This window comes from Cataglyphis hispanica, chromosome 14 (genome assembly GCF_021464435.1).
Source record: "Cataglyphis hispanica isolate Lineage 1 chromosome 14, ULB_Chis1_1.0, whole genome shotgun sequence".
NCBI classification, from domain to species: domain Eukaryota; kingdom Metazoa; phylum Arthropoda; class Insecta; order Hymenoptera; family Formicidae; genus Cataglyphis; species Cataglyphis hispanica.
In genome coordinates, this window is record NC_065967.1 from 3,371,572 (window position 1) to 3,398,312 (window position 26,741).

The 26,741-nt window shown below is 38.5% G+C and overlaps 1 protein-coding gene across 10 annotated transcripts in view; it reads right to left on the minus strand.

Moving 5' to 3' along the window:
- Nucleotides 1-167: 167 nt before the first annotated feature.
- The window catches only part of LOC126854695 (SKI family transcriptional corepressor 2), a 90,891-nt gene continuing 64,317 nt past the window's right edge, over nt 168-26,741 (minus strand). For 8 of the 10 annotated variants that reach the window (XM_050601674.1, XM_050601671.1, XM_050601673.1 and 5 more), the window contains 6 exons: nt 19,648-19,744; nt 18,953-19,254; nt 18,054-18,658; nt 17,266-17,591; nt 3,799-3,928; nt 168-1,334 (listed from right to left, as the gene is read on the minus strand). In XM_050601674.1, coding sequence (XP_050457631.1) covers nt 1,228-1,334; nt 3,799-3,928; nt 17,266-17,591; nt 18,054-18,658; nt 18,953-19,254; nt 19,648-19,744 — 1,567 coding nt within the window. In that variant the 3' untranslated portion in view covers nt 168-1,227. Of the gene's footprint in view, nt 1,335-3,798; nt 3,929-17,265; nt 17,592-18,053; nt 18,659-18,952; nt 19,255-19,647; nt 19,745-24,414; nt 24,547-26,741 lie in introns of all 10 variants that reach the window. The other 2 variants (XM_050601676.1, XM_050601675.1) reach the window with 2 other exon arrangements.

The window sequence follows — 26,741 nt, forward strand, 5'->3', positions numbered from 1 at the left end:
GTTTCCGACAATAATATAATTATACCGTTTTTTTTATTATATAAATATTTTTTAAATATTTATATAATAATCCTCCGTATTGATTTATATTTATAATCGCACTCAATTTAGTAAAAGAAAGCAATAAAAATTTAAAAGCGTTAAAAATGCTTTTTTAAAAATATAGTATTGATTTTATCAGCAGAAAAAATAATCAAAGAATTAAATATAAAATATAAATCATCTAAACCATCATTTTCATGTTATGTAAAAGACACGTTTATCTTTATCCATATTTTTGCCTTATAGATATGGAAGCATGTTATAGCTTTCCGCGACCTGTGCTAGAAAATGATAGCTAGTGACGTAACATGAGATTAACAAAAATCCACTCGAAGATTCTCGGATTCATAAATGTCGTTCGCGATTTTCTTTCCTGTACTATCTATAACGCAATAGAATGATCTCCAGCGAACGTTATTCTAGAGTCATTTATGTTCACAATGAATGCTTGCAAAACTTCTTGATTCCACCATCGATCTGTTCGCCTCCTTACGCCGTAAAAGGACGAGACGCGTAAACGTCCTGCTAAAACGAGCTGTTATGCTTCCAAGTCAAGATCAATTACCGGACGTGACAAGAAGTCGCCGACTTGACGACGCGATAAAATTGATGCCTGCTTCTATATCGATATCACAAAAAACGCGTGAGACAAAATATTACCTAACATTTGCTAGCAACGGGTCCACATCTTTGGACAAATAAGAACCTTATGATTACAAAACTGGGCGCCCGTTTCAGCGATGCCGCGTAACTTATAGTGAGTTACAAATTTAAAGGGTTCGGTGCAATACCGTGTTTTTAACGGATCTTTCTAAAAACTTGAGAAAACCAATCTAAACTGAAATTTAATATATTCGAAAATTGAATAGAAATTAATTTATATCATAATAAAATAATTTTAATTTCTTCAATTTTGATTAATTTTTGAATTCATTAGTTTTGTCAATTTTAAGATTAATTTTCTCAGGTTTTTTAAGAAAGCATGTCACATCATTGTTATGCGTCGAGCCCTTAAATTCGAGAATAAAGAGATCCGACGAGTGCGCTTTAAGGCAACGAACGTGTCACAAGCTTACGGAACGGTTCGGGTTAAATGCACATCCTTCATCTTTTCTGTCACAGTTTCCTCCTCCTCCTCGTGCACTGCTGCTCCTGCGTGTCGATTAATCCAGCCAGCCAGCTCAATTAATTGGTCGGCGCGGACGGACTGTGGACTTGGCCGTAAAATATACCGCGTGTAGGACGGCAAGCCGAGCAATCGGAACCCGCCCTTTCCGCTCCCGGCTCGTTCCCTATAATAATTATCATCCGGTAATTAGCGAAGCCTCGCAGTGTTCGTAAACTATGAAGGATAAGTTGCGTTATGTAAAATTAACTCTACGCAAACATTATCGTTTTTCTTCGAAAGAAGCATAACAAGGTCGTTGATAAATAGATCAGTAGTACAAGACTTAACTAGTCCGGCGACAACTTATTTGATTCAACGAAACATCATATGAGAAATTTGAGAAATTTAGAAAATATATTAGTTTTCTTGTACTTTTTTTCTAAACATCTGATTTTTAAAAATAAAGAAGCATTAAAGAAGCGAAAATATTTAGTATATCAATGACAAACTTTAATTAAGTTTAATGTAATGTGTGTGTAAAATTTGTACGTATATAATTGTATTCACACATAAAATATTAAAAAGGTATAATTAAAATAAGATTTAAAATAAAAAAAGGGAAAGAGAGATAGAGAGCAGCATCGCGTGAAATAATCTCAAAGTCAGTAATAACTCAACAAATTCAATAACGACTAATAACCATAAGTCTTTTAATATCATCTTCTAATGCTAAATAGTATGTTAATGAAATTAGTTAAGAAAGTACATTCAAGTAAACACGAAGGATTCATCAAGCCAATTAGCCTCATTTTAATTTGCGCTCAGTCGGACGAGAGGATCGATGATTCGCTTTTCGCATGGAAGGCTTGGAAGCAGTTCTGAAAAGATCGCGTAGAGAAGGAAAAGAAGGAGATCGGGAAGCGCGAGCTTTTTCCGGAGGCTGTACGTTAGTCAAAGTGCCTGCGTTCACCGCCAATGATCCTGTATTCGTATTCATCGCGCCGATGCAGCACCTATCTCGTTATTTTCGGCTTACGCCCGCGTTGAATGGGTCCATCGATATACTCCCGTCGACATGTGTGTATACGGCTACGTAAAAGCGATCTCGTCTGAAGCGCGCCTTCCTATTTGCAACCATGTTTTCTGTGCTTACATATTATATCATTATACCGTATCAGGTAAAATATTTCCGTAAGAGTAAGAGAGAAGATCGTCGATATTTTAAGAAGAAGAAGAAAAAAAAATAAATAAATTAAAATTTGATTTTTAACAGTTTAGGGAATGTGGCTAAAGGCTAAATTTTTCTTTTCAAACATTTTAGTTACATTTCACGTTACATCGTACGATACTCACTTAAAAGAAATTATCATACTAATATCTTATAAAATTGCAAAATTATTTCTTTCAATGGCAAATAATCTTTTTCATGGCACATTTTATAATTAATACATATAAAATTTCGTTCATCCCCTTAAATTCAGAAATTCGTATTCGCTCACCAACTGGAAATAGTTATCCGCCACGATCGCGCCCGTTAATGTAAATTAGAAGGAAACGCACATCATGAGTCGTCGCGTCGTCGGATTCGGAGTCGTCGGGCGTCGCGACGCCGACGGAAGTAGGTACGCGCAAGCGTCGGCGCAAAATCACGCCCCTTGGCTGAACGACGACGGGGTCCACCCGCAACCCCATTTCCGCGTTATTACAGCCTGGAGAAGATCCAACCCCTTCCAACACCCGCGTCTGGATATCAAGGCAACCCTCCGCGCGTTTCCACTTAACACTCCGGTCGCGACTAATTACTCTAATTAATTGGAACTCCGATATTCTCGCCGGAACGCTTGATTTCCATGGTAGTTACTAATTAATTACTATTATCAATAAAGCGCGTTTTACACAAGACGCGATGTCCAGATACAGCTCTCAATCCTATAGTCGCAAGCTCTCGATGATTTATGCGAGAAAAATATATAAATATAGCGCATGAGGTTGCTTGCAAAAATACGTGATTTTCCGCAACATTGATCGGAGACAAGAGGAGAGGGAACCGAGAGGAATTCTGAATTATATCTCGGATGAGTATATTTGGTGCGACGTTAATTGGAAATGTCATCTCTAGTAGAAATTTCAGGAATTATTCTGTCTACGCATTTTGAATCCGTGACATTTTCAATTTATCATGTGGTAATTTATATTTTTGTTGGTACCTATTATGAATTTCTAGTATACTGAGAAAATTTTACAGAACTAAATTAAAATACTATATCAAATATTTAGCGAAAAAATTATTTTACATTCTCTATAAATCCTTTGCTTTAGAAAAAAAAATTGACTTGAAAAGGAATATTTAAAATATCTTTGGAAGAGAGAGAACTCTCTTTATAAGTATTACATATATGTGTGCTTATTCTATGTACAATTGCAGAGCTTATCAATGCGACCCTTTTCCCGTTTAAGAATTTATAAGTTTAAAAAATTCTTTAACTCACTTGTTACACGAAAAATTAACAGCTAATTCAACTTTATTAAAAATGGATGTTTGAGGGATGAAAATATAATTCTCAGTGTTTCGATTCAACGTAAAAGAAAGAGAGTTTTTCTCGAGCTTTAAACGCTAATTTAAAAAACACGACAGATCTCGCGCTTACCCTTCAGAACATTGAGATGTCGATAGTAAGCGTTGCCGTGCCAGCTCTCGGGACTTCTCGCCGGCGGCAATTCCGTCTTCACGTCACGTAGAGCCGCGGTTTCTTCGGCAATCTTTTCAGCCTCCCGTTCCTGCAACGATAAAATATTTTAATAGCAGCTTTTCCGAGTGAGAATGAATAAACAAAGTTACGATTATATAAAATCCAACACGCGCCGATAGTTTCTTTAAACCGATCTGTACATTTATTCATTACTCGTATATTTATTCATTACTCAGCGAAAAAAGATAAACATATCGTACAATATATTTTTAAGCAAATATAATAAAAAATGATATAGCGATTAAAGCAATACGGTAATAATTCACAATTCTAAAGGCAATTATTTCCGCTAGATTATTTCTTTACTTTGAGAGAGGACATTATTACGTCTAAAACGTTGCAATCATGACGCTCTCGCGATATTAAGCCTTCATCAAGGAATATATATTTTTTCATTCGACATTAAGGAGTCGGCGTGGACGTTTGGTCAGTCATAAGCGAGACCGCAGTAATAATATCGTCGCGGGAGTGCTGGCGTTTCTCGGGAAAACGAGAATCGTCATTTTCGTGGAGACAGATGGTGGCGGGCGGGGACGGAACAGGGTTGGCAAACACAGTCGCGATATGTCGCGTCTCCTTGACGTAATGACAAGCGTGGAAATGGATGGACGACCCACCACTCATCCTGATCAACCACTTAGGTATGCAACGATGGCTCGCGCGAGCATGGAAACGGAGGGCACGGAGGACGGATCTACAATCTAAACGCGCGTCCAAAGCGGGACGCGCACGGTGCTTTATTTAATGCTTCCATCGATAGCGATCGTCGAATTACTTAAATTAATTCCACCGACGTCGCCGCCGCCGCCGCCGCCGCCGCGCACGCGGCAGCGGATCGATCGAGGTGAATTATTCACTCGACTCGGCCAGGGACGAAACGAGCAGCTCGCAACGCGTCGGCCTGCTTCGGCCGATTAAAAAGTCACGGTAACGCGCGCGTTCACCGTAATGTGTCTCCGAAGGAGGGAAGAGATTGCTCGCCTCCGGGGAGCTCCCGGAAGCACAACGTCAACCCCGGATACAAATACTTCTACTAGATCTAATGATAATCGGCTGTTGCGAAAATCCGGATATTCCGAAAATTACCTGTCCTTTTACTCAAGTATCACTACTTGTATTACGCGAATAATTGGCATCATGTTTATACACGTAATACACGCAAAAAATTAATAATTACGAATATAATTGTTAAATAGTTTGGCATACATTTATTTTTGATGAAACTGAATTAACATATTAACAATAAACAAATTAACATATTAATTATTATATTATAATAATTATAATAAATATATAAGGCAATTATTTGTTTGATTTTGATATTCGAAGCAAATTTACTGGCAATACGCGGTCGGGACGGCTTGTCTAAGGGATGTTATTTAAAAATCAGCATATACATCGCGGCTTACCGATTTCGTGCGTTTACACAGTGCATGTATATTGATAGGCGGATAGGCGCGAAAAAAGGATGGAAACTGCAGCCAGCGTCGGACAAAGCCACGCTGGAATATGACACGCGAGAATACATTTTTAACGAGTACAGCACAGTTGTGCCTTTTGCACAACTCGTTAGCCTAAACGCGTTATAAGCGCGGGATAGAAAGAAAAACCCTCCCGCGAATATGAAATTCATATAAGTTATATGTTTTACATGTTAGTTAGGCGAGAAAATGGGACGACTTGTAATCACTTTACGTTCTCCAAGTACGAAGCGTACCGCAAGTTAATTACTTAAGCGAATAAATTGTATAAGGATGATAGTGAGGAGAGAAAGTCATTGAAATGAACGTGGCATGAGACTGTAAATATTCGATAAAAATTGTGATATTACAATTGTAACATTAATAATTCAGAATTAAATAATTCAATGATCGAATTATTGAATATCTCGAGAAAATAAAAAATCGTTGCGACAACAGCATGAATACAAGAATAACTTGATCATTAATTATCGTTAATTAAAGCAGCAACCGCGAAATAATTATCAACATCGCGTTACTGAGGTTTCAATTGTCGTATAACTTTTACAGGTATAATTACAAAATTCCCTTGGATTTTTTTACCGCTTCATCGAGTGCCTCGATTTACGCAGCATATGCTAATACATTAACAACGAACGTTGTTAACTGATGATAACGCGATTCCCCCTTTTTCCTCTCTTTCTCTCTCTCTCTCTCTCTCTCTCTCGCAAAAGTAAATGTAATCATCGTAGTTTCCGTCCGCGGTTACGTGATGTTGTAATCGTCACGATAGTATAAATATTTCATTTCGTACCTGGCGTATACACGGACGTTACGAAGTACAATCGACTTTAACTGCCGTTTCGAGGCTTCCTATCGCAACTCGTGCATCTCGGTGATTACCACCGCGTATTGTCGCAACACACGTGTGTGCGCGATACGATTAGGATATATTCACACATTAAAATAGCAGTCCTTAGTACGAAAGTCTGCAATTTGTTCGTTTTTATCTTTCCGCTCATAATTTAACAAGAAATTGCTTCTGAAGAGGCGAGATATTCATTTGAGAAAGATTTCTTTTGCGTATTACGTAGTATAATATATATATATATAGTTTCTCGTTATATTAATGCAAGTATGCAAAATTCATATTGATCTAAAGATTGAAGGGAACACTCTGTAAAAAATTGCGCGTAGAGTATAATTATTAAGAAAGTATAATGAACATGTAATTTTTTTTCTTGCATATGAATTGAGAAAGCTACATAATGACATTAACGCATAGTAATACTTTATATCGTGTATAATATGTAGACGATTCTTCAAGATAGCGAGGATTATTGTACTTCTGACATTATACGTTATAAGAGATACAATCATGCTCTTTACAGATCTGTGTGCGTGTTATATTTGTAAACATAGCTACGTCGAAAAAAGCTCTTCAATACATTTTTAACGTAATGAAGTTTTGATTGAAAATTTCGCCAAATTAAGTTAATCTTGCGATGTTTAAAGTTTACCGTTTTGTAAACAGCATAAAGAAAACTGTCATTCAATAAAACTTATCCGCGGCAGAATTTTTTAATTCGGCTTACCGTCATGTAAAAATTAATTATGAGACGATGCTTCTCTTTCTCTCAATGGGCCGTGTCTATCAAAAGCGCCGATAAAATTTTCATGCTGTTTGGGATTTCGGATAATTATGTTTTGTGTGTACGCGAGGAGAGAGGGTGAGATTCGACTCGCGAGGGGTAAAGAATGGGGCTCGAAAGGGGTCGTGCTGTCCATTGTGAAGTAATTCGATGAGGTAAAAACGTTACGGAGGGTGACTTTTGTTTGTGACAGACGCGCGTGATCCCGAGAAATACACTCTTTCTTGCAATATTATTTTTCAATCTAGCATTGCGACCGGCTCTTTCCCTTTATCCGTAAGAGTTTAATATCAAATCTAGCAATAACTCTGCGTTCCACCATAATCGATATAAATATTGCCAAAATTTAACATTTACAAATATTGTTAAATGTACATTAAATTTTGAAATGTTTAAATTCTTTTTTTCCTCTACACGCGTATTCTCGAGATCGTCAATTATTCGAAAATCTTCTAACTTTGTCGAACAAAATAATTAATCCGTGCAAGAATGTTTTTAAAAGGCCTGTATCGATCGAATGGGTCGTTAAATCGGAACAAATCGTCGAAACGTCATCGCGCAACACGATTATACTGCGAGAAAACGCTCACCATAGAGCAGGTGGTCTGCACAATTTGTATCTACGTATATCCTATACAGTCGATACGACCGCGTTACATATCCTTGGGGGTCGTCGGCACATATGTTCCTCGTAATATGCATGTAACCTCCGTGTATGTACACACACGCGGAGGGCTCGTGCCCGTTTGATGGCGAATCTGTTCTCGTAAAAGATCGATTCGCCACGCGATCAACTGCGATCTTAAGCCCGTATGCTCTAGAACGGATTAAAAGCGATGAAATGCGAGTCACGAGGAGACCAAAATTCGTCGGAAGATTTACTCTTCTTTATATCCCCTTCACGACGTAAAAAATTAACGAGAGAAATATGCCTATTGCACGGAGGAGATACCATATTTACGAAATGGAAAAAAATTGTGTTTTATTTTTAATGCATGCTATTTCTGAAAAAAAAAAATCTTTGTTACAATAGTTCAATTTACTTTTAGCTGCAAAATAAATTATTTTGAAAGCAAGAAATTACGAAAAAAAAATTCACATAATATATTGGAATATTAAATAAATATATATTCAAATATGTTGAAAATAAATCAATATTTATTAGAAATATGATTCGTCTCAAAATTTTTATTTCGACTGTTGAAGTTATTTATATATCATGCTAAAAAGTAACGTAAAACGCGCGGAATAGTGTAACTCTGTTTCTGCGTATGTATTTGCACCGAGATATTTCCACAGGATATCCTTCGGGAGACAGATTATCGAAGATAAAAAGGAGAGAGAGAGACCAGGGAGAATTATGAAGAGAAAGCAGGACAAAATGCAGCGAGTAGGACCGGTCAAATTCGAGGCATGTAAGCCTCGTTATGTTATCCACCTTGTTATTATATCGCCGGCACGTGATGTGTACGAATGTTACCGCAGCTCACGTGAAAGCGTAAAAATATTCGGGACGATGTACGTGTAACAGGAACATTAAATCAAGACAGAATACCGGGCGCGAAATCTATGGGAGACATCAAGTGGAACAGAGGAAAATTTATCACGTTCTCTAGAATAAAAGATTATTTTTTTTTTTTTTTGAAACTTTGTACACACACATGCTTACAGACGAAAATTATAGAGAATATTTGAGATAAAATTATGAATTATAAGGTAATTACAAGTTTATAAATTATAGAATTTCGGATAAATGATAGAGAACTACCAATAAATAGCAAAGAATTGTACAATAGATAAATTGCGCTGATTTGCAGATAAAAAACTTTATAGAAAAATAAAATGTATTATCATATATATGTATTAAATAATACAAATATTATATTATTAAGGCAAGCGTAAATATATAAAGAGGAAGAAAAAGGGGAGAGATTTAAATATTCAAGGGTACCAAATATATATATAGGGGACAAACACATATACAAATCAAGAGCGAAGAATATAAAGGGGGGAAGAAGTCGGTTAGCTTTAATGAGAAAGAAGGAAAATGCGGGAGATGTAGAGAAAATCTGTCTTTATACGCGTGCGAGAGAAAGAGAAAGATGGAGAAAGACCAGGAGACGGAGAAGGAACGCCAGGGAGTTTTCCCGCTTGCGGATGAGTTCCGCGTTCTCCCATTTGTAACTTCGTTCACCCGGCAAAGTAGGTAGAAATCCTGCCCCGTCCCCATCATCGGATGCCACCCCCGCGCTTATCTAGCGCGTCCGACCCCCCGACCAGTGTGTTGCCGCCGCCGCCGCACAGCATCCGGTACCATGGACCGAAAAGCCCGCCCGACCGACACGGCCGTCTGCCCATCCTCGCGTTATGGCGCGCTCGATTGTTTCCAGCCCCGTTGATCCAATAAAGGATTACGGCGAAACAATCGTAGCGTGCAGCGCGCGGACGGTAGCACCCTCACCTCTCCCTCTTCCTCCTCCACGGTAGTCCTCCCGGCTATACGATAGCTTTTACGTTAACGGCGAAACTTTCGACTCGGCCGCGAACATCGAGACTATGGAAGTAACGTTTGAATACGATGCACTGCACTCGATACGACTGTTTCCGGTTTTTTTGTTTTTTTTTTTTGCAATCATCGAATAGATGAGAATATAAAAGACTCTTATATAATTTAAATAATCCTACTATATTCTTATTTGGCGGCCCATATTTCAATGATAAATCTTTTACGAGAAGAATGATAATAATGAAAAAAAGCTTAAAATATTTTAAAAAAGCTGAATTAATCTACTGAATGTATATAGAGTTTATAAAAAATTTTTTTTTAATTTTTTGACTTTAATATCATCATGACATATATGGAGCAGACATGTGTCTATAAGGACGAATGTTACAGAATTGCTGAATTGGTGGATCAAGTCCGCGTAAAATATCACGGGCAAGATATCATAAATATGATCCCGGGACAAGGGAATAAAGGGGTGAATGGATGTGCGTGAACGCGATTGTGAAGTCGAACGGATTGGAACGCACATACACGCGATGCGCGTGGAGTTAATACGGAATCGCGTTAGTCGGAATCGCTTCCGGTCGGACGGCCTCGCTCGAGTTTGCGGGCCGCCCTGGTATTATGTCGGGAAATTGATTATACTCTCGATAATGCCGGATTTGCCGTGGAAGAGCGTAACGTGTCCGATGGTGCGCGCGCGGATGCGGCCCAAGAGTTACTCTCTCGCTCCCAATCCTCCGGGTATTATTGATGGCTTTTTATCCTTTTTACGCGCCGATGCTGTCGGAATCGATGTGATTTCATAGCGAACTGATCACGAGCTTCTGTAGCTCCTAATCCATTTATTTGTATTCCCGATCGAACTGCTTGCTGCGTACATAAATCCTTGCTTGTAATTTTTTATAAAATTCTTTCTAATTTCATATATAGATTCTCTTGATATATCAATTCCCAAGATGTAAAGATTGAGTCTATTTTTAATCTTTTATGATTCGAATCCTTATTTTAAATATTAATATCGATAAAAAGTTTTATTAATCATGAAGATTGAAAATGTAATTAACTCAAGAATATTTAGTACAGGAAATCAATTTATATAAAATAAATTTGAATGAATTATTAGAGATATTCGAAAAAGAATGGATACTTTAATAGAAATTAAAAAATTTTCTACTTTATAAAAATGTAGGATAAAAAAGTTTAGGATGAGAAAAAATAGTATCAATTGTTTTTCTTTTTAAAAAAAAAAAAAAAAATGTGTCTCTCCCTTGTTCTCTAAATTTTCAGGGAAGGGATCTATTTTAATCTTGAGACTCGAGGAAGGACGCGTAAAATGTTGACGTTCACTACGGCGAAACATTATTTGCAGCTTCTCAATTTCGCGTGCGAGTTATAAAACAATTTTCGCGTAAGCTCCTCCATTCAGGTGGCCATACTGTGAACACCGTAACGGCGTTAACGAGTTTCAACCCCGGGAGAGAAGGGAGAGGGGAGAGGGGTAGCATCAGAATCCCGGTGTGCTTTTCGCCTCCCATGACGGTCGCCATGGAAATTATTTTTTTCAATCGTTTCTTCAAAACGTGATTGATTCTTGCTCTCTCGTGCCGATAAAAAAAAATTCCATTATTCCATGTTTGTCTGATATTGATCGATAAATTTGTGAAATCTTAGCGACATAATCCTGATATTACTAATCAAACGTAAAAATGTAACACTCTTTCTTTCAAATTACAAAAATATAATAAATATTATGCGTTATAAATATTAAGCAAATATCTCAATTCATTGTTTTAAAGATTCAAAATAGAAAAAAAGTAAATTATTTAAAAGTATATTTTCATATTTTTTATAATATGTTTGCATTATTTAAATTATATTTTTTACTATATTATACTTTCAGCGCATTTAAAAAACGCATTCGTTAAGAGAACATATTTTATCGCCTTAATTGCAAGTCAAGTAAAGCTAATCTCAAAAGTTGGAGCAGTGCTGAAGTTCGGACAGAAGAGAGACGAGAAAGAGCGACTGGGATGCGGGGGTGATAGCAGACGGCTGGAGTTGTATTGGATTTGAGGGTCCCGGGGCGGAGTTCTGTCTTTCTCTCTCTCTCTCTCTCTCTCTCTCTCTCTCTGGTCCGTACTAACGATTATAATTAAATCAACAGTCGCCGCCCTCGACTTCCATGGAGCAAACCTCCATTTCGGTCCGATGTTGTATTTCTCTCAGCGACGCGACGCGGCCGACGTCCGGGTGCAAATAGAATTAAGTAAGAGGTGGCCGGGGTCGGATTAAACGAAGGGAAGAATGAGACGACGTCGTGAAACTTTCGGCGTCCAGCGTCAATAAATTTTGGCACCCGGCATTAAAGTGCGCGAGATTGAATGCGACCTTTCGAAGTATATGTATCTCAAATTAAATGGCTGACCATTATTTTCTGTTGTCTAACGTGAATTGCCATTTACTGTATTTATTTTGTAACGATTAAATAATAAATTAAAGATTAATTATAAATTTACATATTTGCTAATCTACGACAATTTACATATATCTCTAACGAGAATTATAACGTTCTCCTCTAAAAGAATCACGCTTTATATTTCTGAGATTTAAATTAATGTGATACATGAAATTAAATTTTATTTTTACATAATTAAAAATTGATAGCCAAGAAGAAAGAGAGAGAGATGAGGAGATTGATTAATAATTTGCAATTTATCGATAACGTAGCATTACGAATATCATAGCTTCTTCGGTGAATTAGCGATGTTATATTTACACAATGATATAATTCCTAAACTGACGAAATGTTACCAGGTTAAACAGATTCTACTCGAAGATAAACGTTGATATACGTCATAATGTATCATGATATACGATAGTCGATTTAATCACAGAGCGTCCCGAAGGGCTCTAAAGATGTAAGGTCAGAGTTTGGCATTTCGATGCAGCGGGAGTAACTTTAGCTGTACTCACTGGCTCTCAAAAATGCCAACTGGGGTTCCTTAATTAATGCGAACGGCGTAAAAGCATAAATGTCAATCGTTCGCGCAAAGTGATATAAATTAGGTCACCGTTATTATCGATTTATCATATCATTTTAACATCTTAACAAGTCTTATAAAATTTTTAACGTAACATAATTATTAGTTGAGACAAACAAAAAGTTGATCTTTTCAGAGTTAAAAGATTTGAAAGATATGTAGTTGATATGTTAAAATATTATATATAATAAAAATATTCAGCAAATGAAAAAAAAATTCTCTCAAAGTTTTTCTCCAAATTTATATAATCCATGATTAAAAAAAAAAAAAGGTTCTTTTAGAATCATTTTTGCGATTGTATTTCATACCGCTTACAATTCTTTCGGAAAAGAGGATCGCGAAAAAAAGGAACGCGAAAGAAGAAGATTGTCACGTGCTGGTAAAGGGAAAAGAAGTAACGCGTACCTCTTCCGGAACCTATAATGACTCTCCAGACGGTCGAAGCGCAATTAAAAGTTGCGGTCGAAACTAACTAAACCAGCCGTAGTTTGATTTAAACGTTTCCGACCCCCGTTACGCTCCTACGTGACGTTGCTTAATTGCATTTAAATGGATGGTGGATGAGATTCCGTGAGATTCCATCTCTGTTGCTTTCGAAACCCGGAAAGCTCAGCCGAAGGGAGTTCATCGGCGCGACTCGGACTTTCAGTAATCACGATCGGGCAAAAGATCTTAATTGATCGACGGTGATTTACTCTTGCTTGTAAAGCGAGACTCCAGTTAAAACTACAGTAGAGAAAAGTATCGTTGCTATAATGAATACGCAGATACAGGATATTGACGTCTATTAAACATAAGACTTGAAAAATATTCTTTCAATGCCAGTGGTTTAAGCTAAAAACATTTTGTTATACAGTTGAATTCATCTGTGTAGAAATAGAACAATTTTATTAATTTCAGAACTAGCTTTAATTTAATAGAATTTGAGATTTGTATCTATCAATACAAATTGCGATTTAATTGGATTTATTTCGATAAAAACTTAAATCCTTTAATTGTTAAAGAGAGAGAGAGAGAGAGAAATAAAAATTATACGATGAATATGATAATTTTTTTATAAATTTTTCAACAGATATTGATTGCGAGTTTGCCGTAAAATTTATAATAAATAAAATATCTCGTATGCAAAAATTCAAAACGATGATGGCGAGCGTATTTGCTTTGAGACTCGATATTTTTATAATTAACGATAGCCTGATTATCTTATTGAAAGAAGAACAAATAGGTTCGCTAGTTCTGCGTATATATACACACAGCAATGAGAGATTCACAGATGTTACGAAAATGAAAATACCGTTCTCTTCCCATCTCTCTCTCTCTCTCTCTCTCTCTCTCTCTCTCTCTCTCTCTCTCTCTCTCTCGGTCTAGCCAGCGGAGCGAGAAATAACTGCAAATAACGTTCGGGGATTACTCAGTTACCGCGATACACTTGTACTCCGGTACTCTCTGGGTTCTCTTCTATCGTGGCCCGTGTTGCAGTAACTGGGTTTCCACTTCCTATCTGATGTACAGTCGCTTACGCCTTTGTGACGAATATCTCTCGTGTATGTACACGCTCGTCAGCCATGGCAAAGGCAGAAAGAGAGAGAGAGAGAGAGAGAGAGAGAGAGAGAGAGAGAGGAAGAGAGAGATTCCGGACAAAATACATGTTCGTCCCACTCGACACGTTCACTGACAAGGGGGAATTGAAAAGCTGTCTGGCAATCCGGACGGCTTATCCTGGCCCATCCCCGTCGTCTCTCCCGCTCCTTTTCTCTCTCCCTTTCTCTCTTCCTCTTTCGCAGCCTATGTTCTATCCCTGTCTGCGAGCACTCGCTCCGGGAGAAGGACCCTTTTACTGGTCCCGTCTCGATCTCTCTCTCTCTCGCACGACGACCGATTAACGTCTTCGAGTGCCGGTAAACTATACTAGGGTTGCTTCGCTAGTTATATTTTTTTAGAAGGATGAAAGATACGTTAGTCGGCTATATCCCGCTCGAGAGCAGTCCCCGGTATTAACTCTGTAATTCTAGTTATACCGAGCGAAAAGTACGGGGGAATTTTTAATTGAGAGGCCTGTGCGAAAAGGGAACAGTCGGATTTACATTATTTTTGTAACTAAATTTTAAATTAAAATAACATCGTGCGCGTCTCAATAGAAATTTTGAGCCAAGTTCATTATCATTAGATTCGAAGGACAGAGTAATAATATAATGATCGTTATAGAGAAAGTAATGGATTATGACTTTTAAAAAAATTTTAAATTAATTTCTCCTTCGAAAAGAAATTTGCCCGCAATTCTTCATGATATTTCCACATCATTTTCCTTTCGATACATGTAGTATCACGCGCGGAATCATTACATGCATATTTTACACAGTCGGAGCGAAGCACAGCGACGCGGCAATTAACATCGAGGTCGTCGGTGAAATTTTCGACGGTGCTCGGGTTAATTATTCCGCGGCAATTTAGCTGGCGGTAACGAGCCGGCGGCGGCAATTGGGTGCCAGGCGGAATTATTGTAACGACGTGTCCCGCCCCGGCCATTTACATCCTAACAGCAACGTAATACTACTCGACTCCGTCCCTAGAATTTGCTCTGCGGTCTGATTGCTCGTGCGCCGGTGTGGTGATATGGTGGCCCCCTGCTTAGCCCCCTACCTCCCTCCCTCCCTCTCTTCTCTCCCATCTCCCCCATCTCCGTCATCATCAATCGCGATAATTATTGTGTGTCGGTAAATACTCGGTGAACTAAAACGACCGGCGATCAGCGAACGCACTTACGGCGACGCGCGACACGATTAAATGAACGATATCGTGTGTACATACGCGTCATGGTTTCCAACCGAACGCGTTTAAAATTTTCGGTAATGATGATGTTAACGGTAACGACGACGAATGATGAATAGTCAACATCAAAGAGAGGATCGTCAAGCCACACCATTGCCATTGCATTGATTCTGCGTTCGTCATGAAGGCTTATAGACACATATTCAACGATTCCGGCTGATATATACCGATTTGACATACTGTTGTAATAGCGGATTTTAACCCGATATCAAAACTTTTTGATGAATGTGATAGAGAAAAACTAGCTGGAAAGGCATTTGTCACGACTTTCCGAAATACTCGATCTGATAACGATATGACAACTGTCAAATAAAATTTATCATGTAAAATTTTTAATTTAGAAAATAAAAAAGTAATAAAGTTCTAACAAATTAATTATTAAACGTTCGCAAATTCAATACATATTTATAAAATAACGATAAAAAAATATTTGTATACATAAAAGCATCTATCTCTATTCAATTCATAAATTTAAATAATAGTTCAGAAGAGATAGATTAAAATGAAAAGAAACGCCGGGAATCAGACGAGTTCTGGCTAGCCTAAATACATTATTTCATGTGTGCAGCAAACGATTTCTCTCAAGGGGAGAGGACTCGATTAAACGAGTGACCGTTGGGTACGACGTTAATTCGATTAACTTTGCGGCGGCACCTTGTTTGCCATTGAGTGTCATGTTGCGGGGAAATATTTCGCTGGCCGTTTACAGGCGAGACATCGCACGGTCACGCATCGGGATGGGAGCGGTGTGGGGGAGGAAGTGCGGAGCTACTTTCCTTACAACGCAAACATACTCCGTTATTAAACCACGTAGACGTGTACCTTTATTCACTCACCATCGAGTGAATAAGAGTTACGTCGTAATAAATTGCTTCTCGGGAAGAGTCGATGTTTTCGCTACGCCGACTGCTGAAGAAATTCTCAAAAAACAGAAAAAAAAATTATACTTATATCACTTATACAAGATGTATAAGTAAACAAATTTTGAATAATTTTCATCAATTTATATTAAATTTTTCAGTGTCAAATGAATTTACGTTCTAAGCGATTAACATATATATGTTACCTCAGACTTCTGTATCAGAAACAGATCTCTCATTTTTTTTTTCCCGAAATTTTAAATTTCGGTAAAATTTTCCCGATTTTAGTTCTGTCTCTCTCATCTCAGTTTCAAAATATTTCCTAAAATCTAATTATACGTACAGATATGCTTTTCAGGCTTTTAGAGCTAATAAAAGTAATCAATTTAAATTCATCATGAAAAAATCAATAATAAAAAATTTTAAAAGATATTCGAAAATTTCAAATGTAATCCTCCTTTTACAAAAAATATGGTCTTAACTTTAAAATTTGATTAGTATGCGTCTCCTTCAATGCAATCAATTTAAAGCGAATCATTGTTAATCAGTCTTTGAACACTTTCAGACACTCCGCTACGCGGGTTCAAGGAGTGACAGTGTTACGTTGCACGGCCACGTGCCGGTCTGTCAAAACGCACGTGCAATCACTCGCAGGGCGGCGCGGCAGTATTATCGCCGGGCGATTACGAATCACTCAACGATAAGCGGAAGAAGTGTCGCCGCTGGAAATATGTCGTGCGTTTGTCTCGCCTCGTATGTGCGTGCGGCGAATCCTTCCCGTTGTTCACGAAGACACGGCAAATATAATCACGCTAGCGTGACCGCGCTACGCACGCTACGATCGTCTGCTGCACGCGATGTTCGTGCACCAGACCTCGAGATGCAATCGCGATAAAATTCAAAGATTCGCAGATTTTTTTTGCCGATTTTTCTAATTACTTTATTTACTTTACTGTTTTATTTACTCTCGTGCGATCGCGCATAGATAAACTTTTAAAAACGGGTGAGATTTACCGTTTCTCGGGGAGGACTCCAGCATTGCGGCGATGTACTCCGTCCGCTGTGGCTACTCATGGCGGAATTCGAGGCCGAGTGGAGATTCTGAAGACTCGCATTGAGCGGGGTCACCGGGTCATCCTCCGTCGTCTCGATGTCGACTTCATCGTCGGAGTTCTCTTCTTTCTGGTTAATATCTGTTGGTCGCTCGGGGATGACCGCCGGCTCGACGATGGGTGGTCCGCGAATAACCGGACGAAATGCAGACTGATGTAAAGTTGGATTGACAGTTGGAATCAAAGGTTCCGTGGGGCTGGAACCGCTTATGGGCGGCGGTAGCGGTCCTGCAAATCGCAATCATATGTTACTTAATTGAAGTCGAGACGACTATTAGCCGTTAATTACGCAAAAAAATAAGGTAAATGTCGTCAATGGAGATGATAACTAGTTCTTAATGATAATGATTATAGTTTTACGATATGGAGGACTGCGTAAATGGAATTAACGATTTTCCGTCTGATAAACATAAAAAAAATTGATCATTAATATATTAATTAGTTGCGTAATGATTCTTAAACATATTTTAATTGGTCAATAGATTGGTTAATAGTCAGCAAGATATAAAGATTAAAATTCAGCAAGAATATCTATGTGAGAAAAGAATTACAATTTTTTAAAAAGAACGCTTATTTCTAATACTAAAATTCGATAAATTTTTTAAAATACATATCCACGGACATATTCCATTATTGAAAATTACTTTACAATTATATTCTCCGTTTTATTTCTTATAAATCATGGCTTACCGGGAAAAAGGATGGGACTCCGCTTGGTCAACCAGGGCAGAGCGTAGGGCGGGAAGGCGAACGGGCCTGGTGTCTTGGCCGCGGCGACCGCCGCCGCTTGCTGATGCTGATGCCACACATAGTCCATGACGAGATTACGGGATAACGGTAGGGGAAGTTCCGGGAATGGCGGTACGCGAGGATGCGCCGGTGTCGGTACCAGGGTGGAAATCTGGACGGCTGAGTTTGGCGATGATCTGGCCTGCTTGGCCGGACTCGGCGATTCTCGGGGGCTGTTCGCGTTGCCCAGCAAACGTTTTCTGGTCCCACCGTTGAACATCGCTTTGACGTCTTCCCAGGCGTGGACCACCTCGTCCGGCGGGCTGCCGGACAGCTTCATGTGACGGCGCCAGGAGTTAAAGTTGGCCGCGTCCGGTTGCACGTACTTGTCGGACGGGCCGATACGGTGCGAATGGAAGATGAATTTATTCGGCGAGAAGAACAGGCCGCAGTACGTGCACTTGATGCACTTGGCGCGTGAACTGTTGTAACGAGCGGGTAGAAACGCGCCGCGGCAGCCCCAGGCGCACTCGTGATGAACGGAAAACGCAAAGTCCTCGGGTAATCTATGTAAGTCCCAGCCCACATATATGAGTTTTTATATAATCATATTGAGATAAGTATCAAACCGAAACTTCATTTGATTCAATGCTGGCTAACTCCGAGGAGTAGAAAAGAATATTTTATAAAATTTCTCATTTAATCTTTCTCCCAAAGAGAAAGAAAGAGGAGAAGAAGAACGTAAGCGAAGTTTCGAATCAAAATCATTTCTGACTCAATTCCGATCCGATAGAATGCAAAAAATATATTTAAATTAAGATCAATAACAAATTAATAATTGTGAGTCATTCCCTACTAACCTAGGGGGTGCGTTATCGCCGAGGAAGGACTTGCAGAGACGTTCCGCTTCTCTACGAGTGATCATGCCGCATCTACGCGAGGACACCGGCATCGCGCCTGCACGACGAAGTATCTCCAGTTGCACCGGCGTGCACTGCACGCAGGTGATACCCAACGCCACTCGGCGATTGTGGATCTCGTTGTAGCTGAACTGCTTTAGCAGAGTATTGCTGATCTGTGCGAGGCACAGCCTCTCTTGGCCTTCGATCACAAGCGACACGATGTGGATCCCATAAAGCGACACGGTACCCACCTGCAACTCCTATCGGTTTAGTTTTACCACGATGCTCCTCAGAATTGCTGCGCCGCCGCCGGTTTGATCTTTTATTTATAGTAAGTGATTTCAATGAAAGATTTTCATGATTCACGAAACTTTTCTAGTGTTTATAGTCGATCTAATACTAATCGAGGTCGTATAATAATACATTTTTATTTGTTTCGCGAGGACATAAAAACAGACACTTTTATTTTCTTATATCTAAAAATATATAATATATATTAATTTACATAGTTTTATTTACTTAAACTAGAATTTTTTAAACATTGCATATTTGTTTATTCTTCATAAATATCTTTTTGGCTCAAGTTTATATCATTTGAAAAAAATTCAATCCATTAATTTCGAGGCTTTGTGTTATCCGATGTCTGCGTTTACCTGATTCTGTTTTGGATGGGATTGTGGTTGCGGTGACTGTGCCGATTTTTGTGAAGATGTCAGCGGCGGCATCGACAGCACTGCCGGCCCATCCATCCTGAAAAAGAGATTATTGCCGAATTAATGAGACGACGAACAGAATTATCCACAATCTTGTTTATGACCATCTTAATATACCTAATTTAAATCAGCTCAAAGTATATAAATTGATATCAGAAGAAATTTATACAGTATATGAAAAAACGTAGTATCTATCTATTTATTAACTATATTTATAAAAGTCTGTATTTAAATGTTATACGCAATCCAACAATCACTATAATTATCAAGATATATTTGTAATGTTAAATTTTCAAAAATTCTGAAATATGATATTTAATTAAATATTCATAAACCCCGTCTTACAATGCAATTATTATCTCGCTCTGATGCATGTATATTTTGTTTAAAAATTTCTCATTTTCGTATTTTCATACTCTGCCTTCAGTCTCTCATGCATTTAAAAATCATTGCTGCTATTGTCGTTTTTATCATTGTTTCCAAAATTGATTGTTTTAACAATGTTTCGGAAATTGTTCGTAATTTTGTGCTGTCTGTATCGCGTTATTCAGATCCCAAACCTATTCGGCCTAATGGAAAATGCATCATCGATGCGACGCGGCAATAATTCGCCTCTCGATGTACTTTTTATCATCATCGACGAGATTGATTATAATCTCTGATGTTTTACGGTCGCGCTAATAAATTCCGCGTTTCCCACTCGCACAGGATAAAAAAACATCCTCCTCTACTCCCGTATCTCTTCCACCCTCTCGTTGTAATTATATTTATTACACTTTATCGATCAGCATTCTCTCTCTCTCTGTCTCTCTCTCTTTCTCTGCCTGTCTTTCTCTCTCTCTTCCTCTGTTTCGATGTGCCGCCGCGTCCGGATGCATTCAGCTCAATTAAATCGCGGGCCCTCCTCGTTTTTGCTCTGTCCCGACCGATTGCCGCGCGATCGCCGGCCAATTAAATCGCGAACGATAACGCGACTTTTCATATAACGTAAGCGGTAACGCGCGCTGCTCTCAGACCTCCATTTATATTCGATCTTTTTTGACAAAAGGATAAAGGCTAAAGCTCTCTTTTTCCAATAATATTTTTACAAAAGCGAATATGGAAACAATGATAAAACTGAAAGCTGCATTATAAACGGGATTTGCAAACTAAGGCTTCACAAATCTATTTTTTACAGAATATTCAGTATGCGCATATGTGCGATGTATATTTATAATATATTAATTCTAATTTAAAAAATCTAAATAAAAAATTGCTAATTGTTTCGCCAATTGGCTGATAAACAAGGAAATCATTGGTCATTTCAATTGCACAATATATATTTTATATATTTTTTTCTCACATATCTTTTTTGTCACACGTTATATTTATTATCTTGATACTTGACTGAGATCTTCTGGAGCTTCTATTGATGCTTATATATATGCCAAGTTTATCAGAGGCAAAAAAGTGAACGCGTTTATCCGGGATTGGGAAAAACACGCGTGCCGATTAAAAGGTGTGATTAAGTTGTTTTTGTCGTCCTCATCGTCGTCGTCGTCATCATCGTCGTCGTCGTCGTCGTCTCTCGAAAGGCCTTCCTTAATTATCAGACGGTGATTAAGCGAATCCAAAGACTCGCTGAAATTAAACCCGTGCGATCAAAGCGCTGGTCGTTGGTCGCGTATTCTCTCTCTCTCTCTCTCTCTCTCTCTCTCTCTCTCTCTCTCTCTCTCTCTCTCTCTTTTTCTCGAATCACGGAATAGAATTAAGGATGATTAAATCCCTTTTCTCTCGCTTAACCTTCTTTTCGGCTTCTTTCCGTAATCGGTAATTGGTTGATTCGTTAATCGCGCCGAGAAAAACAATGTTAAAGCGCTGATCTCTTGACTTAGTCCTTTGAAAAAAAAAAAAAGAATTAAAAAGTATCAAGAATTTTTTTTTTAATTATAAACATCTGTTTAAAAAAAATTAGTTTTAAAGATAAAAGCATTTTTCTTCATACTTTATAATTATGTTTAATACCTTTTCAATCAAAGTGACGATATCTGATTGAATACCGTATTCGCGGCAGACATGAAGAGGCTTTGCGAGAAAATAATTTAGTAGCAAACCATCAATCGGTACGTCTCCGTATTTTTTTCCCACGAATCAAAGTAGCAAGGAGTTTGCAAAGAGAGCGAGATGCCTTTCTCAATGAGAACGATTCGCCAGGTTACATGGAGTAGACTTCCTTTCGCGAGGACCTTTCGTCGGATAAGGAAGAAAAAAAAAAAAAAAGGAAAAACGTAATGCTAAAGGCGAAAATGAGAGTCGGCTCCGCGAATCGGGTTCTTTATCCTCTTAGCGGAGACGGAAAAGAAGAGATCGAAAAATTTCAAGTGTCTGTAATAAGTTACGGAAGGTTTCTTCGTTAGTTTAAGTTAGTGCGACAAGGATCTTCGAGAGAGAATTTTTGAAAAACGAAATTTTTCAGCGATAAACAAATTTGAAAGACAGAAGAGAAAGTTATTCCGTTGACAACAGCTTTGTGATAAATTCATCATCAAATGTATTTTAAAAAATCACACGCTTCTTCTAAAGATAGAAACAAGAAACGGAAAAAAATATACGATAAATATGGATAAATACGGATGCAACATACAAAAATCATTCCGCAAATAGATTAATTAAATGCTCTCAAATATTTGGAAAAGAATTTAAAAAAAAAATTTTAGATAGGATGCGCACGTCGAATGCGCGATTGTTACAAAAACGATTCTCGACATTGCAAGAAATTTTTTCATCAAAAGATTGACGTATAGAGTGGACACAGGATAAATAAATCACTAGAAGAGAATTCCGGTATATATCTCTCTATCAAATAACGTAACAGGAAATTCTAGTCGCTACCACACGAACGATACAGTTATATATAACCGAGTTAATAATATAATGCACACATAAGACAACAGAGACGTGGAAAACGGAGAGAGCGAAAGAGTCGGGAAGGTGGTTCGAGAGAGGAGAAGGAAGAGAAGGGGTTAGGGGGTAGGGAGAGAGAATGCATCGTGGAACAGGTACGCGCCGATTAGGAAGAGATCAAAACGGTCGGCGAGGAGAGGAGGACGAGAAGAAGGGGGCTACGCGAGGTCGGGGCCAACCCCCGGTGTTGATTTTAATTGAAAACGCCTCCGTGGAGAAGGTAGCGCGCGCACACGTATATGTATTACGTGCACGGCTACGTGTGTACGAGCACAGATACCGATGCAATCACCCCCGACGTCCGGAGGCAGCGCGAGAGCGCCAGCGCCCCGGCAAACGTCCCCGGGGAGCCGTGGTACAAGGGGGTAATTCAATTTGACACCCCCACCCACGCTTAAACAAGGCAGCACCCATCCGAGCGTTCTCCCTCTCCTCCTCTTCCTCCTCCTCCTCCTCTTCCTCTTTCTCTCTCTCCCTCTTATTCGTTTCTCTTCCTCTTTCGTCGCCGCTACCACCTCTCGTACCGTGCAAATTAAATTCTCATCCACCGTGAAACAATGTCGGTACCCGACCCGGAACAGCCCCCTCCCCTTTCCCGTTCACCCCTCATCCTCCCGTCGTTCGTCCATCGCGAGTTTGCCCGCTTCCCTCCATTCCCTTTGCTACCCGCGCTTCGACGAGCCTCGCGGATTCCGTTGGTTAGCGGTCGGACGGATCGGACTCGAATCGACCGCATTAATTACTCGCTACTTACAATTATAGCGCAGACCGAATAGAACGAACGGTCGATCGCTGCAACAATCGCGAGATACTCGTTCCACTTAGCGAAAGGTACTCAACTGTCATCCATGTTAGGAATGACGTTCCAACACAAGATTGATTATCATTTATGATGATTCATACAAATATACGTTTAATAGCGATTGTTTTTAGCTCGTGTATTAATAAAATATCTTTCAATAAAACTTTCTATATGGAAAAAAAATGAGTAATAAGCATTCGGCTTTCATAATAGAGATGTGGATAATGAGAGTTAAGCATGGCCTGAATTACGCTTTAATTTAACGGAAATTTAATCTAATCTTAAATTTGATAATTAAGTTTAATCGTCGAGAGATTCAGATGGGACGTATATAAATTTTCGGAAATAATTTTCAATTAATCTCAAGTGCGCTTTAATTCGAGAAGATTTAATGATTGAAAATTAATCGTCAAGATAGCATAAGCCCGGTTATTGTCATAATCATCGAGATGCGACAAAGTTCAGGGAAATGTCGCTGCGAGATTATATAGGATTGCGTCGGAGATTGCGCGGGCGGAATAGACGAGAGGGGGAACGAGAAATCGCGACGATGCTCTCTCAGGATTACGTACCCGCGGGCTCGCGGATTATTTAAATGCAAACACAATGTTGTACCGGGGCGTATTGTTCCCCTCTCGGTTATTTTACAATTCAATCTGCGATCCCAGGGCTCTCTCTCTCTCTCTCTCTCTCTCTCTCTCTCTCTCTCTCTCTCTCTCTCTTCGCCAACGAAACACGGGAGAGACTCGCTCGCTCATTCGTTCATTGTAACATTGTTAAATCTCTGTCCTTCCATCATGACTATCTCTCTCATCAGAACTCTCTCTCTCTCTCTCTCTCTCAACCTTTCCGAAACCTTCTCTCGCGCGCGTTCTCCTTTCGATTCAACTTCTTCATCTCGCGTTAGAAAACATCGTTTTCTCTCTCTCTCTCTCTCTCTCTCTCTTTTTCTATCTCCCTACCTTTCGGTAATTGTACGCGTCTCGCAGATTCTTCGCATAATTTATGAGCGGCTGCCTTCCCTCGCTCTGCCTCGCAGCTTCCGCTGCTATCCCGTCAGCGGAGATGTAAATCGGAACAGCCGGTGTATAATCCTGTCGGACCACGAAGCGCGAACGCGCGATGTAATCAGTATTAATACGTGGACGTCATCGCGTCGCTCAGTCGCCAATATTTGATTGCGCTTGACACCCGCAATTAATCCTCGTCGATCTGGTCTCGTCGAGTTTAATTTCCACTCTCGATTAGACCGATTACGCGAAAATCAATCTCGTAATTAAATATCTCCATTAAATCCGAGTAAATATCTATTTCTAAAAATTAATATGAATAGAAATTATATCACGATTATGAATCAATAAATCCTTCAATATTTACAATGTTATATAGAGTCGACATTAAATACGATATTAAATACAACAGTAATGATGCAAGTTCTGCGCGTCCACTTTGCTTTTCTATTAATTTATATATAACAACGTTAATTCTTAATGCTTCTCTCGCGGCGAAGTGTATCGGCTTTGTCAATAGCACACGATAATCCTTTGGCCTTTATATCTGTATGCGCGTTAAAATATTATCATCTAGAGTGGCATCAGAGGCAAACATAACAGCCGCGGGCTGCTGTTCGGAGTCTGTCAAGAGGATCAGGAGATTAAATATGCCATTCGGATAATAATTTTAATAAACGTAATGTACTCTCTATGATCGTCATAAGTATTTAGCTCAACTTGGTAGTCTTTTTATTTCATAAGCTCGGTATATTTTTACAATTGCGATTTATATGCCGAGTTGCATTCCCGGGAGGGAAAAAGGGAACGAGGATCGCATTTATATTTCACGATTCAAAGATTACGCAAATGTTAAGCCGACATGATTTATCCCGTGTTACATGTAACTTTACAGATTTATTGCTAAAAATAATAAAAAATACGAAAAATTGTAAGGAAATAAAATTTGCGAAACAAATGGAACATTTTCAGAAGAAAAACTAATTATTTAGAAAAATATATCTTGTTAAAAATTTCTCAAATATCAATAACTTGGCAATAACTTTTTTATTCAGTAAAAGAGAACTTTAAATTCAGTACACATTTATAACGTCGCATTTATAAGATAAGAAGATTTCGTTTATTTTCGACGTTTGTCCATTTCAGGAAAAACGCGAGAAACTGCAAAAAATACTTATAAAAAACATATAAGAAATAATCCAATAAAAGGGGGATCCAATGTTTAAAATATTATGTCATTTTAACATATTTTAAAGGTGCCAATTAAATCAACATCAGATTCGTTTAAAGCTTAAAGACATATCCTGCGATTTCCAAAGTTCTTGCTTAAGAAAAACTTTAAGTCCAACGACGAGCCATAAATTTTGCGCGTGTAGCCAACCAAAAAATTAGGCGAGACACGTCTTTCCGAACGATCGGGAAACTTTCGGAAACTCGTCGTCGACCGCACCTGAGTCCAAGTAATTATCTCACTTATTAATTCAATCCAAACGAAACATTTCCTGTTATGCACTATTAGCTATTGCACGCACATGCTCTCTATTTGTGTTCTCTCATCTTATAATATTTCCTTTTGGAAAATCTGTCTGTAATGAATAACTTTGTAATTTTCTTTAATATTATATAATGGAAGGATTATACTACTAGAACTCATAATCCGTGGACTACATTTAACGATGAAATATACGGTGAGAAATACAGTGAATACCTAATTAATATCTATCTAATTAAGTTTAGTTTAGTCCATGTTAATAAGTTAAACTTATGCTCACATATGTATAATGTAGTCGTTTTATTTTTATAAATTTTTAAAAATCAAAACATAATAAAACGCCTACACAGCTTGTCACTTCAGACATTGTTCGTAAGAGGCAAATCAGCAGCGGCTAATCCAAAGCACAAACAGTTTATGGCGTTTGTTCGCTCGGCACTTCTACCCTACGCGACGACCCCCGCGTATTCTCACGGGACCAGTTTGCTCGGAACCCGTGAATCGACTATCAATCTATTTAGCAATGTTCGAAGGGGGCTCCTCTCTTTACGACACTGATTCCCTTCAAAAGCTCGGCGAAACTCGTTAGAATTATTCTCAAGCTTCAATATAGCGTCGATTGCAATGTGTAATGAGCTTGTTCATCTTATTGCATTTTCTTGCATCTTATTCATTTAAAATAAAATAATATTTATTTATAATTAAAGTAACAGAAAAAAAAATTGCAAGATCTAGGTAAAATATAACTGAGAAGAAAATTGTAAGTCGATATAGAAAATAAAAGAAC